Below are 16,503 nucleotides of genomic sequence, written 5' to 3' on the forward strand. Positions count from 1 at the left end.
TTTTGATGTTATTGTAGATACAGGCAAACAAAAACAGAAAAATGCACATATTTTATGCAGTTGTTCTGAAACTGTGTCAATGAGACATTGAGCCAAACAGCATCCAGGTTCATTCAGTGCACTCAGCTCTGCTCCTGTCTGTCCAGGGTAGCTTTTACGTTTATGACAGGTGAGCCATTTATCAGGGCTATAAATTACATGGATAACACACTTTAGGCAGCCTTGTGGCTATAATTTCTGTGTTTGACAGGAAAAGCTATTCTGCTGAAATGGATTGAGGCAACATTTCCTGTTGGTTTTACTTGACTTTATTTTTCTGCTGACAGCCCTGTTTGACTAGTTGTCCATTGGTTTTTGAAGGATTTGTTGTTTTAACCCAGAATATAATAGTTTTTAGTACATCTGTCAGAGACCAATTGTGCAGATGCTTTTTAACAGGAGGTTTAAAAAAGGAAATCTGTTGATGATGCATACCTCTGCACATACTAGAAAAACTAGATTTTGCGCTATTTATTTTTTGTTTGTTTTGTTTTTATGTAAATCTAATTTACAGTCAAAGATTTGGGTCTGAAAACATACCACATGTTCTAGAAACTGGTTATTGGATAAATAGCTCTCAGGGTGGAATTAAAAGGCCAACTGAGTCTTCTTGCCTCATAATACAAAATGACTTTAATGTATCTCGTAATTTATCTCTGGCAGTGGGGCCTATCTGCTAATTATACGCAAGTAGCCTCTGGGGTAAAAGGGCAATTCATTGGGATACACTTTGTGCCAGTAGCTGCTGCTGTGCTTTACTGTTGGAAATAAGATTGTCACTTTATTGCAGATGTTTGAATGAATATAATTAATGTTAGGCTGTTGATAAGGACCGTGCCTCAAGAGCCACTAACCCCTGGAGGGGTGAAAATATTTTAGCTTTTGATTGAGGTTGTAATTACAAAGTGTTAAAGTAACACCAGCCTTATCCTTTATTTCCTCACTGTCTTTTAATTAAGGTCATATTGACAAAAACAAATCTTGTTGTCAAATAAGCATCACTGTAAGACTTGTGTTTTTATCTATTTAAGTTATCGGCAAATCCCTTGAAAAGATGAAAACCCACAATGAAGCCTGGTGGAGCTTATTACTTTGCAGAAGAACTTAGAAACACACAAGAGCCGTTAAAGGGACTTTTCTTTCTTATTACAATGTACACAGTCAGTCTACAAAATAGATATAGACACTCCAATCAATCAAGATATTGTGAAATAACTGGCCATGTTCATTGTAATGAAGACATAGCCATCCAAATGACTGTGCATTGAGTCTTTTATGTGTTTTTAATATGTTTTTTGGATGACAGTGGAGTTATTTGTGATACAGTGTAAGTCATCAGGCTGTGACTACACAGAAAAATCTTGTTAGCAGGATGAATTACTTGTTAGTTTAGAAGTCTCTTCAGGGATTGCGTTGAAAATACGTGTTCAAACTAATTAACACTTTGCTCCTCTTGTATTGACAGGGGCAGTGTTCATTTTCCCCCCAGAGGCACCGCTCCCTGAAAGGCCTCGCAGTGAAGGAGCGACTTACGTGAATATTCCTGTTAGTCCCACATCTAAGAAGCAGCTCAACTACATGGAGCTGGAGCTGCAGGAACCAGGTCCTGGCACCCGAGGGACTGGCGCACATCTCCCGCCTCAGCGTAAGGAGACCTCTGAAATAACCCCTTCACGAGTTAAATAGTGTCTCTCTAATGTGATAATGATTAGCTTTCCTTAAAAATTACAGCGTTTCCCTTAATGGATTTTGATGTGCATTCTGAAATATTGCTACAGGAAAATAAGGCATAATTTAAAAAATAAAAGTAAATAATAGTTTTCACATTTGCTTAATGTGGTTTCTGCCATTTTTGGACGTATTGAACATATGACCCAAATAGTCTGCGTCTTCCTGGATTGTCCCATAAGATTCCAATTCACTTGTCAGTGACTAAGGTGGTTTTGTTTCCGGTTTGTGAGGTCTTTCTCACTGAGGTAACTACTAAAAAACCTTGTGTAGGTAGTTTTTTGTACCTAATTAATTGTTATCAATTTATCTATCTTTTTCAAAAGTTTGCCCCCAGTTTGTTCAGCAGTTAGATGGAAGTACAACTTACAACTAAAATGTCTTACCTTGCTCAGACGGTAGCCATGTTCAGCTGTCAGGGTGTGGGTTTTTTTTCCCCTGCACCTGAGGAGAAACATCTGCTGTTACTCTTGTTTAACAAAAGGTATCACAAAATTGTGTCACTTCAAAGATTCACTACTGAAACTCAAAGATCTCAAGAGGGATTACTGGAAAGCGAATAAGCTACCCAACAAATCGAGACACGAGATACTGGCTCATTGGTATTGGTTCAGGCTATCTGGATGACTCGGCACATAATGGCTGTTGTTGTTTAGTTTCCATAAAGCCCAAAGACATGTTTTCACCAATTACAGACATATTGAATGCGCTTGTATGGCTTTTTGTGTTTAGACAACCTTGAAGTCTGGCAGAATAGGGTCCACGGAGTTGATTTTTGTAATTTTAGTTTAGTAATTTAATTATCTGCCTCTGCAAAAATAGTAGAGTGAGACACCATTCAGTGAAAGAGTCTCATTCATCGGGCTAACGCAGTAGAACAAAGAGCTACTGCAGACAGAGGCAACAGTTTTAACGAATTTTAACAAAGTGGGATTTACAGTGAAATTGGCTCATTTTGGAAAAGGTGAAACGTGATTTTAGAGGGTGTGTGGCTCCTTGATATTTTGGGATTTTATTTTGTTCATTGATTATATTCAGGGTTAAGAGAGATACTACTGTGACATAAGTGGTTTCTTTTTTAGAAAAACACATTAAGGCACAGGTGTAGTTAAATGTCAGCTCTAGAGGGAAGTTGTAATATTAAAATAACAACAGAGCCATGGAATTGTTGTATTTACCTTCTTTTAACTAATAATTCCTTCATATTTTATATACTCGACTTTGCTGGCTAACATTAATGAAGACACACACAGAGGCAGACACACCAAAGTCCTTTACCATAATTAGACACGAATGTTAAATCACATGCAGCAGAGCACTGACCAAAATGGACATGTTGTAAATGTCATAAACTAGACAGTCATCAATGCTCTTTAAGGCATATTCAGACCTCCTTTAGAAATTTGTGCCAAAATTCATGAGGATTTCTAATGAGGCCCTTGAATAGATTCAATGTAAGCACATTTTTCATGCCAAAGGAAAGAACTTAAAAAGAAAATTCCTAATTGAATAAAATGACAGTAAAATCAAGTCAGTCATTTTCTTGACTTTGTTCACACAGTGTACGAGGACTTCTGATTTATGCTTGTGCTCTGATCTGTGCTGAGCATGGAGAACCAATTTTTGTAAATAATACATTTTCTGTTTGAATCCTGTTGACAGATATGAAAGAGCCAACTTAAAATAAACCAGGATATCAATATCAGGCGAGGATGAAAAGTCGCTCTCGACAACATGATTGTCCTGTAATTCTATTTTACTTTCAGAGTTACAGGAATCGCTCCCCAACGATTGAGCCGATTTCCTCTCGTCTCGCTAAAAAGACAGCTGTGTCCTTGTCATCGGAGACGCGCCAGTGAGCTGTAATTGACAGATAAGTCGACTATTAGCATCATTGCCCTCAGGAATACTAGGACCGCTCAAGCTCATGACATGATAGAGGTTAATATCTGATGTCAGCAATACAGTTTATATCCCGGGGTGCGGCCTCATTAATCTGTCACCTGGGAGGAGGGGTGTCCCACCTTGCCTCTGAAAGGGGGGGGGGGGTCACAGGGCATTCAGATCACAGCTGTGAATTCACTGGCTTTATGGGATCCTCCTCCAGGGGTTTTGATTTCCTCGACTTTACGGGTCTGCAAAACACATAATTTAAGCAGGAAGGAGCGGTACAGCGATGTGCATTTTTGTGACAGTCATGCACATTCTGCTTTTGCAATTAAACCTAGACTTCTTGGCCGTTTGATTTTCACACAAGGAAGGGCACCAAATTGTGGCAATGCTACTGACGTGCATATGGAAGACGGCACATGAGGGGAATTTTAAAGGCTTCAGCTGAGTCATTTGCATATTCTTCTGCTTAGCGTGGCGACACTTGCTTGCATACTTAAAGCAATCATGTTGGCAGCAAGGGCAGAGATTCACTTTACTCTGAACTCTCTTCTGTCATGTTTGCTTGGATGTTTTCATCAGTTGTCAAAATTCTGGATTTTTAAAAGATGATTCAGCAATGTTTTTCCTGTCGCCTAAAACAAGAATGTCCTGTCCACCTGTCTGATTTAAATCTGCAGAATTTGCTGTAATTGTTGCCCCTTTCAAGAACCCAAGAAAATCATCTTCAAATGTCTCGCTTTGTTCAGTAAATAGTTATCAACAAAACACGTAACTGATCACTGAACATTGCTCAGAACTTAAAAATCTACAAAATCCACTGACCAGCACCTCAGACAAGTCAAAAACTCAGGTATAAAAATGACAAGACCAGGAAGCAGTGCAGGATTTAACCCCTCGTAAAAACACTTTTACAATTTGGTTTTTGTACAAATTACACAGGCAAGATATGCAGTCATTCTTTCGCGTCATATTTACTCTACAGACATGACAGCGGCACCAACCTTCACATCTAACTTTCAGCAAGAAAGCAAATAAGGAGTATTTCCATAACGTTTTAACTGCTGTTCATATAATTTTCTATCAGTGCACTAACTGATCAGCTCTATTTTCGACCAAGGCAGTAGGAAGCTGAAATTAATTAAACAAAGGTGTGCAGCTCTAAACTTTCCCTGACATCTTTCTTTGTGTTTCAACAGGAAAGAGCTCTACCAAATACGCCCAGATTGACATCACCGCTACGGAGACGGCCCACAAAGTGGGCACACAGCACGCCCTGGGTCGGCAGGAGGGCCTGCACTCTCTGGAACTGAGAAGAAAGGGAACGCCGCATTGACCTCTTCATCACAGGACTGTTGATCTCAGCTGGATGTTTTTGCTCAAGACCAGCCTACGACATCAAACTGTAAAGTTTGTGAGAAACATGGCTCAGATTTTTTTTTTTTTTTTTGGAAATTGTTTCATCCAGTTGTTTTCCAAGCATCCATTGCTTCTCAGATTGAGATTGTCATCTTAGAACAAGTTGAAGATGGAGCCTCCCCAGAAAGGTTTGGTGCAGGGTTTCAATCTTGTTCTTCTTTGTGGACTTGGGCATCTCATTAAATGGCATTATGTCAGTTCCAGAGCCTTAGGCTAAGGACGATGTGCCAGTCCTGAGCTGAGTCACTGGCTCCAGTAAAGCCCCCAAAGCAGAGGCATTTCACAGCTCAGCCAGGCCATCCCTAATAAAATGCAATATGTTGCTTTTGTCCTTGGGAGAGTGAGACAGGCCTTGGGGGAAGAAGCAGGGATGGTGTTTATTCTCACAAGAAGTTCACACTCATTTATTCCTCAGCGGTAACCATAATCAGTAATTCCACGTGTAGCTGCACAAAGCTCACTTTTTAGTATGCTCATATTCGGGGAAACTTTCCATACAGTCTTACTCGGAATCCTGCAAATTTCAGGCTCACTTGTTAAAATACATTTTTATTTTAACAAGTGAGCCTGAAATTTGCTTTTAAGCAAGATTTATGTTTGTATAAATAAGTGTAGGATAATTAAGAGTTCTGCTTTATACTTTCACATCATGCATGGAGACTTTTTTTCCCCTGGGTGTAACTAATTGGTGTTTATTATCAGAGTCTCAGTGCTCCTATTGTTTGTTTTTTTTTTCTTCTGCTTCACAGGATGCATTGTGAAAAAGTCTTTAAGTGATGCAAAGCAGAGTAGACACCTTTTTTTTTATTATTATTATTTTTTTTTTTTTAAGTCACCAAGCAGCAACAGATGTATCCCAGAAATAACTATCTGGCACTCAATTTCCAATATTATGAAAAGAAGTTTTAAGTTTGTTTTTCTTGAACTCAGAAAAGTGGTCAAAATCCATTTTATTATTATTATTCCTAGTTGTGTGTGTACACAGAGGCGTTTTTAATGCAGTTCTGAATACAGTTCAGTATGTGTTTCGTAGAGCTAATTATTCGTATTTGCCTCAAAACTCCACTCTGTTTTGATATCTGTAAATACATTCTCTTTTTGTTCAGGTGATGTTCTACAGTATAAGTGAAGACATAATATATGTACAGTAAAGACTGAAAAGAGTTCAAGGACAGTGCTTCTTTCTTGAGGTGCTTTTTTTTTGTTTGTAATACTATTTTTCTTATAAATTATTTATAACATTAACTACTGCTTTGATGTGCGTGTTGAGTTTTTCTAGAGCTACTGTAGATGACATGGAACTTCCTCACCCATGTGCAGTTGTAAGCCTGTTTGGTACGATATAATATAAAGCATCCTTACAATTGATGTGTTTGTTTTTGTTCAACACTGAGATTTTTTTGTTTTGTAGACTGGTCTGCAGTATGAAAGAAATTAGCACTAACCACAAGTTATAGCGTAGACATATTTAAAGGCTAATTTAAATTGAGTTATATAATACATACAATACATACACTTTAAATGCGCAAATATTTGGAAATTGAATTTGTTAATCAGTAATTGCTTGAATTAATTAAAATTTTGTTGACATCTGTAGGTATTGGACAACAGTATTTTCAAACCAAAAAATACTTGAAAAACATACTGTATTTGTAGAACATTGTTGTGTTCCTTTTGACATTTCATTGCCTGATTTAAAATGATTTTTAGATGCTAGTGTTATAGTTGTTTTATGTTTTATTTAAAGTTAAAATTTAGCTGCTAGGTGCTACTTAAAACACCTAAAACACAACAAGTAACATTAACTAAAGCTATCAGACTATGCAGTTTTACTGAATGAACTAGAATGCAGCAGCCTTACCTTGTTGTAGACATCTTTTTGGCCCTTTCTCACACACAGGAGGTGGACATAACAGGAGCCCCTGTGGAAACCAGACATGTTTATTATAGTTAGAGTTGTTGAGATTGTTGCAAAGAGCTATTGATTGGTAAATGATGTTGCTCGATGACAGATCAAGGTTTGCTCACAGTAATGTGCCTCAGCTGCAGAGTGGACGATGTCGCAGGACCAGCAAACACTCAGTTTGTACCTGCAGTTGAGACATCTTTGCAGGACAGGATCTGGAAGCCCCTGTGTGGCTGAGAAACACAGCGGGATTTGAATATTATTTTCAGTGACAGATGACAGTACAGATCGCACTGTGAAAGGTCCAAATTAAAGGCTTTCACACTGAGGGACTGTTAATAGGGATTGCTCCAGTTACACATATTTTCAAGATGGCGATACAAAGTCTGCCAGCTTTCAGAGCCGCGTGATTCCGATTGGCTCGTTACACAGTCACCCACACTGTGGATATTAACCTCACTGAACTGGAACCACACACTGCAGCCAAGTGTCTCCCCAAAACTCATTTGCTCATTAAATTTATTCACAGACAGTAGAGAAGTAAAACATAATTGGCAGTCTCTGTGGTCCAGTATTGATAACTTAAAGCCATTGTGAAACAAGCAGCAGTAGTTAAACAATACCAATCCACAGACAAATCTTGTGTAAGAAAAAGCAGTTTAGTTCTTATTGGCAGAGTTTTTAATCAGTCTTACTCTCTGGCGGTTCCCTGAATACACCACATGTCTTATTCAGGACTACCATTTGTCTACCAGAGCTGTGACTTGCTTTGAGAAAATCAATGTTTGGCCTGAATCTAGACTTGACACTTATCTTGGGAAGGCTTTGACAAATTTTAAACTCAATTGTGGACTTGCTTTGACAAGACTTGACTTGAGTCTTGATTTGAACCTTACTTTGGCGAGACTTGGAACTTTCACTGGAATTGCCCGAACTAATTTGAGAACAGCCTTTGACTGCCTCAAAAGACCTAGCAGTCCTAGTATACTGTCAGTCTGCTATGGAACGTACTGTACACAAAGCACATAAATGGTGCCTTCATACCAATAAATGTACACGCCACTGTATTCAGTGTACATTGGGTTCAAAGAACAAAGGCTGTAGACGAGTGTATAAAATCCCAGGGCCATTGAATTCTTTGTACTGGTTCAATTATCTGAAATCTCCTTCTCTCCTTCGCCTCTAAGAAAATTACATCTACTGAATAAGTAATTGGTACTTGCAAATCAAACTGTCTGCTTTCCTTTGTCAGTCTTATACTTACTTGTCAGAAAACAAATTCAAGCAAAATTCAATCTGTTTAATTATTCATGCAAGGTCGTTATCCCCTCCTGTGAGAAAGGATTGTTTTCAGGCAACAACATTTTGCGCTTTAATAATTTTTCAAGAGTATTAAATACAGTAGGTGCTGTACAGTAGCTAAAAAAAAAAAAAAATTAAAAGCAGAGTCTGCACTCAACATAATGTTCCCATGAATTTTTATTAATCCAATTTGACAATTCGGGCCCAAGCCTTTTGTCAGTCACGAAGTAACACTAGTGCCTCAGTGAGTCCACAATACAAAACAATTTCCTCAAACTGAAGCAGGGGAAAAAGGAATTTCTTTGAGTTACTGTCAACTGTGTCCACATTTAGACAAAAACTTCATAAAAAGAAACTGTCTGGACTTCTGAAAATCAATCCAGCACTCTGCTGTGGAACTTAGAGCTGCACTAATCAAGATGGATTAGATGCAGTGTGAAAGGTGATGCTCGCAACGCAGGAACCACAGAGGGTTATAAGCCGACCCAGAAGTCTCCCTCAGCTCTACAGAGTGTTTTATCCTCTCTCAGCTCTGTGTTTCGGCTCATTGTCACTGCACTGTCACCACAAACACACTGTATGTTGCTGTCCTGGAAGCACCAAACAGCCAACAAGGAAGGTTAGCGACTAGTTGGTGGACACTGTAGAACATTTAACAGCTAAGCAACCAGATATTTCCCTCAGTTGCAGAAGGAGAACAAACCAGAGCTACAAGGAGAGTGACTCACATCAATCAGGTGAACACAAACGTGACTATAAATGCTGATGTTGCTCTGTGTCTGCTGGATGTGTAAACTAGCAGCAACTTTGCACAGTGATTATAAGTTAATATAATTTTATGGGTCCACCTGAAACTATACAATACCATCAAGCCTGTATTGTGACATCAGTCAAATTCATGCCTGAAACAGAAAATGCTAGGTGTCATCACAGGCTCGCAAAGTTATATTTAATAACTTTTCACATAATCAGCCTCAAACTGCAGCAAAGATGGTGGAGCACCTTGTGAAGTAGTCAGCATTCAGTTTTCACCCAACCTTAACACAGCTGAATGAACTGAAGTAGTATCAATCCTGACAGCAACATCTGTTACAACAACTTTACCTCTGCACCATATTGCCCCAAAAATTAATTTATCCAACATGTTCTCACAAAACCATTAATTTTACTATTCAGACAAACAAAGTTTTCCCAACAACTATCGATCTGCTAATTGACCCGTCTCGCTACATGATATTGTTATTCATGTCATTCTTTTCCTCCTGTTTCAATCAATTCTCATTCTGTGTAGTGCACATCAATAAATTAGATTACAGCAGCACATGTTCTCCAGGTGGTGTCTGGTAGAGCAACAAAAAGCATAAAGGACATGGAAATTAGTCATTTGTAGGGTAAACATCTTTGCATGCCTTACATACATACATTATACTGATTTAAAGGATGTCAGACCAGCATCTTAATATTAATGTAAATAGCGAGACTGGCTCCCTGCGCCTTATAAATGGAGTCATAAAGTAGGTTTTTTTGTTTTTGTTTTTTTTTTCACATTTGAAACCTCTCACAAAGTATGCAACGTCACAAGCGTCGAGTCCGGCTTCACTAAGTGTCGAACAACAGTCTCTTAACTCATGCACTGATGCTTGAACCTACAACCTCATGGCTTCTAAGTAAATGTTATGCTTCCACAAATAGCAGCTGATCGGTTTATCTGTCGGAAATGATTTGCTGCAAATGGTCAAAGCCTGCAGGGTTTAGTAGCATTTCCAAACAGCCAACCCAATAATCTTCATCCACTGACCTTTTTTGCTCTGGTCGTTGGTTCCTGGTCATTGGCCTTGTTCAGCCCAACTCAATTATGGCCCCTAATGTCTCACACAAACACACAAAGAGCCTCTTGCAGTCAGTGCCCACAAGGCTTTTCAGGAGGAAATGCCTTAATCTTTTATTTTTCTTATGCAGCTTTCATTCTCTTTGGACTGCAGCTGTTTCCTTTTCCCTGATGCTTTCATGTTTTCTTTATTTGTGCATTTCTTGCTTGTGTGCTGATAATAGTCTATTATAATTTGCTAATTACATTCCAGTTTAATAAGACTCCATTACACGAGGCATTCCAGATGATTTAATGACAGCTAAGGATACGAACATCATCATTATCTCCACACAAGCTGACTGTTGAGACTGAAAACACACACTGAACTGTGATGGCACATTAGCCTTCTTAATATGTTCATTGATACAACCTGATGAGTGTTTTTCCTTCTTGCTGATTACAGAGTGTTCAAACATACTTTCCAGATCATTTTTTTTTTCTTTTCTCATTGACTCTATCGACAGTATAGAGGGTTGGCCTAAAGACGAATGCATCAATAAATCTTGTTAAGGGTTTGGTTCATTTCAGTTTCTTGCTATAAACTCGAGAGAGCGACTCCTATTTCTAATGTCCACACAGACACATTTTTAGAGGGTGAACATGATTGAAAAGGAGGAGGCGAGGTTTTCTGGAAGCTAAATGTTCTGTGTTGGTCCTGATAACACTGTGACATAAAGGACATTTGGACGCCATCGCTCCAGCCAACAAATTCAATCTTTCATTTCTCAATCTCTCATTATCTGTTAAGATGCTCCAGGCTGCTGCTCCTAATCTGTTGTTATGATTCACTCACTTACAGCTTTGGGAGACATGATCACAATGTCAGATATTGATTGGACCGTCTCAGCTCAGGTGAGTAACACATTTGAGGTTTTTAAATCTGCCACATCTCTGCAAGAAATCGTGTGAAACGGACCAACAGATGCTGCATTGTCGCTTTTTACCTTTTATAAAGGGAATATTTCAGCGAAAGCACTTTGTTTCTGACCTCCTCCTCCTCCTTTCTGTGACACACTGGAATGAGCTGTGTTGTTGTAGTGAGTCTTGTTTGGGTGTGGGTTGCATAATGCACCAAATGGGGACAGTTCTTTATCTGTTAGAGCAGTTAACAACAATGAATGTCCAGCCAAACACAAACACTTCAGCTTGATAATTTGATGCTCATCTGTGATTGTTACCAAGAGGAGGAAAAAACAACTAAATGCATCAAGTGGCTCAGAGGACAAGTGCAACAATAGCAATCCAATTAGTGACATTATTACCCTGGCACAAGTGAACTTATACAGCTGTTTTTTTTTGTTTGTTTGTTTTTTTTACCTTTGTCTTTACCATCTATTGATTTTCATTAGTCCTTTGTTCAGAGAAAATGCTGATGGCTAAACATGATAATCCTGCTGCTGAACTACAGTCAGAGGATTGTAGATATACCAGCATGTGCGTAGCTTCTTTCCTGTTTCTTACCATTTTCTGTTCTTTGCCATTAGCTTCTCTCACCTAACCTCGCTTTAACCTTGTCTTGCTGTCTCCATTTTATCCTCAATAATCTGTACTGTCTGTGTTTTGCAGGATGTCAGAAATGTGTGAGAAAAGCTGCTTTAAAATGCAAAGCAGTTACACACTGTGAGGGGCTGTGTGACACAGTAGGACTCAACTCAGCACGATGCAAATTATCCCTTAAATGACTTACTGATTTTGGGAGTGAGAGAAAATTTATCTCTTTTTCAAAAGGGATGTGAGAAGGAGCAAGAAGGAAACATTCCAGCTTGCTTTTCCAGCCCAGTGGTTTGCTTTATGTGTTGATTGCCATTTCAGAGAGTTATATGGTTAAAAGTAATTGAAGATGTTCTGAAATCAGCAGTTAACAAGAAAAAACAAGTTTTTAAATATTGGGCTAAAGTTTGCACTGTATCAGGGAAGAAAAGCAAGAAAAGCATGGTCCAGAGCTCCTACTAAGACTAATGTCCTGACTATCATTCGTGCACAAAATGCATTTTTTCAAAGGAAATTCCGGTCAGTTTTCACTTATGTAAATAGGGCGGTAATGATATTGTAATTACATTCTAATTATCCCAAATTAATCTTCCTGCTTTTGTGGCGTGAAGTCCCATTTATCATTATGGAAGCGGCAGTTGGTACACCGAGATGCACCTCGCTCACATGATGCATTTTGTACCACAAAATGGAGCATGTGGCGCTTCATGTGCCCCCTTAAAGCAAGACCCTGACATGCTGAAATTAGGAGGTCTGGAGAGTCTGATCTAAACATGGGATAAAGCATCAACAGGAGCAGTACCAGAGCAGAGGCCTTGGTGCTGCGTCACATTATGTCTGACACAGACAGACAGAGTATGACCTCCTCAGGAAAACACACTTTTATCTGTCTGGCTGGTTGAATGGCTAAATGATATATAGTATTGGTATTAGCAGTACTTCCTTCTCTGCTCTGGGCTTCATGGCTCTAACAGTTGCCTATAATCTTTCTCTTTGCATGATTATTACCAAAGATGGTTGTTTTAGTCAGAGACAGTTATTTAATTAATGGTATAATCTGGAGAACAGAGGTTGATGAGGTTAAAAGCTGACCTTGCACTTCTATGGGGAGCAGAAAATGTGACCTTTGATAAGCTCTTCCACCCAGAGTCAAATGAAACACTTAACACACACAAGGTTTGATATTTTTCAGATGAGTCACAAGGTTGTAGGCTGTGAAAAATAGATAACCATTGCTCAGCAAAATGCTGGCAAGATTATCTCAGCATAGTCAGTACCTGTGACTCGACCTGTGTGCAGATACTGTAATACTCCTGTGCAAATCCGACAATGTTATGATGACACTTCTAATCCAGGAGGGAAACTCGAACCCGCAGGGCATCTTTTTGCTCTATTGTCTGTTTGAAATGCAAGACGGGTTCATTCATCTCATTTGGTCTCAGCCAGCTGGGATTCACAAAGCTGAACTGGATGTGGATCATTCACTCAGGTCCCCTTTTCATGTCACATCTCTGCTTCCTGTGCAGGGCTGCACTGATGGCTGGGGTTTAGCTGCTTAACAAGTCGTATTTAAAAGAATACCTCAACATTTTAGGAAACACTGCCTCTCTTGCCAAGACTTAGATGAGACTATTGATACTATTCTCTGATGTCTGCAAGGTAATTATGAAGCTACAGCCAGCAACCAATTAGCTTTGCTTAGCATACCATAAACGTTCAACTTAAAAAAGGGGAAACACTGAGCCAGGTTCCTTCCAAAGCTGAACAAATCTGGTGACCAGCAACATTAAAGCTCACTAATTAAACCATTATGTCTTATATGTTTTATTTATTCAAAACATGGTGACAGTAAGACTCCAGGAAGTAACAGTAGTGACCATTAAGCTAAGCTAAGCTAAGCTAATGGTCTCATGGCAGATGCTTCTTAAGCGTTTATCATTTTACCTAATGCTTAAATCAAAATATCTGTGGCATCATTTAAAACCTTCCATAAGATATACTCAAACGGCCCCTGAAAACGAGAACAATTGCTCAAGTTCTGGACTCAATTTATTACGATATAAATAATAAATTGTGTCTGTGGTGTAAACTATTGAATAATGGAGTGACTCAAGTACAGAAGTTGAGCTGAGGTCATTTCTCCAAACTAACAGCACTCACTACAAAACATCAGATGTCAGTACTTTATACTCAGTTGTCTGTGCTTTCCTTTCACATTTGAAATTGCAGCATACTAGACAAATGACACTTCCTTGACACTGAAAAGTCTTGGGATTTTTTTTTTTTGGTAGTATTAATACAGTATTAAAAATAACTAAAATTCTATTGAGTACATCAAGAATAAGCTATTCCATCAGTCTGGGCTCTGCTTCAGTAAAATGTTGCTTATGTTTCTATAATTTCGTTTAAGAAAGACAATGCAGACAAAGACCAGATCCCTTAGGAAAGCTTGCCATTAAGTGTAAGAGTTAGCAATGATGTCAAGTCAGATTCCTTTTTTGTCTTTTTTTTTTAAAGTCAAAAATAATCAGCCTCTTTAATTGAAAATCAGAGTGAAACATCAGTAAACACAAGGGCAAAACCACAGACACGTAGTTTTAACTCTTACAGGTTTTTTGCTTGTTCCTTTTACAGTATAAAAACACGCAGCCTCACTCCCACTTTAGTGGACTCTGTGTCTGTTCTTTCCATATATCAATTGTTTTATTTAATCAGAGATTAGGCTATAGAATGGAATGATGTTTCCACTGTGTGTGTGGTGTGTGATGATGCACCTGAGAAAACATTAAGTGCAGGAAAAGCAGTGAATGAAACAGTAACACAGTGTGACACCCATCATTTCTGTCACAGTTGATTTAAGACTAGTATGATGCACTGGGAGCTCAGTGCTGCTTTTAGTTAAATGTCAATTCATTCAAACTGCAGTGCTTTAAAAGCCACTTAAATTTCTCATCTTTTCTCTTCGCTTGCACACAAGAGAGCACGAGTGGGTGTTGTCACAGCATGCCGCCTCAAACAAACAGATTTGGATGGTGGACCTGTGCAACGAGACGGCACCTCTAACGGCTTGTGTTGAACACTCTCGTGGGTGATTGTAACCAGTGGATTCTGATCCACGGTTTCACAAAGAAATATTGACATGCCATGTTGATGAAAGATAATGGGTGTTCACTTACAGGAGGGATATTGACATAGCGTGGTAGCAAAACAGAAGACCGAAACCACAGTCGTATTTCACATTGATTAGCTTTCACTGTTTCACTGCACACTCATGGAGCCGCTGATCCATGGGAGATGTAGAAAATACGCCTTATAAAATAAAACTAATGAGTGTCTATGGCCATCGGTATTATTGTTATGTCATAGGAGGATCCACTATATATATATATGCACAGTGTATATATCTATCTATCTATATAAAAAGCAAAAATTAAAATATATATATACACTTTTATATTTATATACTTTTTTAATTTTTTGTTTTTACAGCACTGCTGTAAAGCTTATAAACTACGGTACATGAGTGAGTACGTGAGTATATGTAAATACGGTAGAATGAAAAGAGAAGATCAGTACTACTCCAATATCACTAGCAAATATCTAGCAAAGCGTGGAAACATGAAAGTTATGAAAAGTTCCTCATCAAGTAAATAAAGTTGCAAAAAGCAAAAGAAAGACAAAGTCATTATCCAACAATCACCAGACTTAGCAGTGTAATTAAGACACCAGGCCTCAGGACTGTAGTTGTCATCTATTGCTCTGCTTTGCAATCAGCAGTACCAGAATAAAAACACCAGCTCCCAGGTACATGTGTGTTTGTGCAAGTGTGTGTGTGTACGAGGGGGGGAAAGTGATGATTATGTTTCTGTGAGTGTCATGAATGAAATCACTGCTACAGAGACCACCCCGTTATGATTGCAAAGTTTGGCGGCTGTTTTCCAGCCTGCTTATAAAACGAGAAATCAGATAACCGCAGGCTTCCTGTCTGTCCTGACAGAGACTTGATAATGGATTGAAGGAGGGGGACAGAATCGATACGGCTGTCCCCACTCTGGGCCAGGAAACCATCTCTGTAGAGCAGACTGTACCTCTGCAGTATGCGAGGGATGACCCTGCATGCAAGGGCCTCTCAATAACCTTAATGCTGGCAAGCAATCTGTCAGCAGCTATCAGGAGCCGTTTGCAACAGTGGGCGGTAATTCTTTTTCCATTTCTGCAAAAAAATGTTGAGATCAGGGGTTCTAAACCAAAGTCCCTGAATAGGTTTGGTGGATATTTTGTGCGTGTTTTGCCTCAATGTTCTCTTTTTTTTCTTTTTTCTCCTGCCAGAGATTGGTTGGTTTACCAAAGAAGCTTTCGCAAGCAAGAGGCAAAGATACTGGAATAATACCTGATAGGGTATTAGGCTCACAAAAAGCTTGATTCATACATTTATATACAAGGAAAAAACAAACTACTGAATAGATGAGTAGGACTGTTAAAACTGAAAGTATCAGAAAGTACAGCTACAAGTCTTACAACAAACTAAAAAGGAGAAAAGTACTGATCAGCTGATCAAATATTAATTATAAAACTAAATATTTGATATTTGGCCATGTAGAAAGTAAAAACTGAAATACAGCACTTCCCTCTGGATACACTGGTCTACTGATTAAAAAAACCAAAAAGAAAATAGATAATTAAATAATAAAGAAATATTGTAAAATAAAGTTTTTGAGTGTTTAATTGTGAATGGTGTCAAACGAGGCCACTCTGTGCTGCTCTTTATTTTCCTTTTAATGACATGATTTCAAACTAATTATCACTAAATACTGCCTCCAGAGAAGTTAGATCTTTGGGTCATTTCCAAAACTATGAA

General features: G+C 38.6%; 1 protein-coding gene and 1 long non-coding RNA gene across 8 annotated transcripts in view; one reads left to right on the forward strand and one right to left on the reverse strand.

Annotated features, from left to right (window-relative positions):
• The window catches only part of LOC124054800 (protein Dok-7-like), a 32,077-nt gene extending 26,899 nt beyond the window's left edge, over positions 1-5,178 (forward strand). For 5 of the 7 annotated variants that reach the window (XM_046381188.1, XM_046381187.1, XM_046381189.1 and 2 more), the window contains 2 exons: positions 1,505-1,684; positions 4,857-5,178. In XM_046381188.1, coding sequence (XP_046237144.1) covers positions 1,505-1,684; positions 4,857-4,993 — 317 coding nt within the window. In that variant the 3' untranslated portion in view covers positions 4,994-5,178. Of the gene's footprint in view, positions 1-1,504; positions 1,685-3,533; positions 3,709-4,856 lie in introns of all 7 variants that reach the window. The other 2 variants (XR_006842481.1, XR_006842482.1) reach the window with 2 other exon arrangements.
• LOC124054808 overlaps positions 3,663-16,503 on the reverse strand; it is a 78,000-nt gene continuing 65,159 nt past the window's right edge. The window contains exons 2-4 of the long non-coding RNA XR_006842485.1: positions 7,105-7,215; positions 6,938-6,998; positions 3,663-3,902 (exon numbers count right to left, since the gene is read on the reverse strand). This is a non-coding gene — a long non-coding RNA (uncharacterized LOC124054808). The remainder of the gene's footprint in view (positions 3,903-6,937; positions 6,999-7,104; positions 7,216-16,503) is intronic.

Source organism: Scatophagus argus, chromosome 23, assembly GCF_020382885.2.
Source record: "Scatophagus argus isolate fScaArg1 chromosome 23, fScaArg1.pri, whole genome shotgun sequence".
Classification (NCBI taxonomy): Eukaryota; Metazoa; Chordata; class Actinopteri; family Scatophagidae; genus Scatophagus; species Scatophagus argus.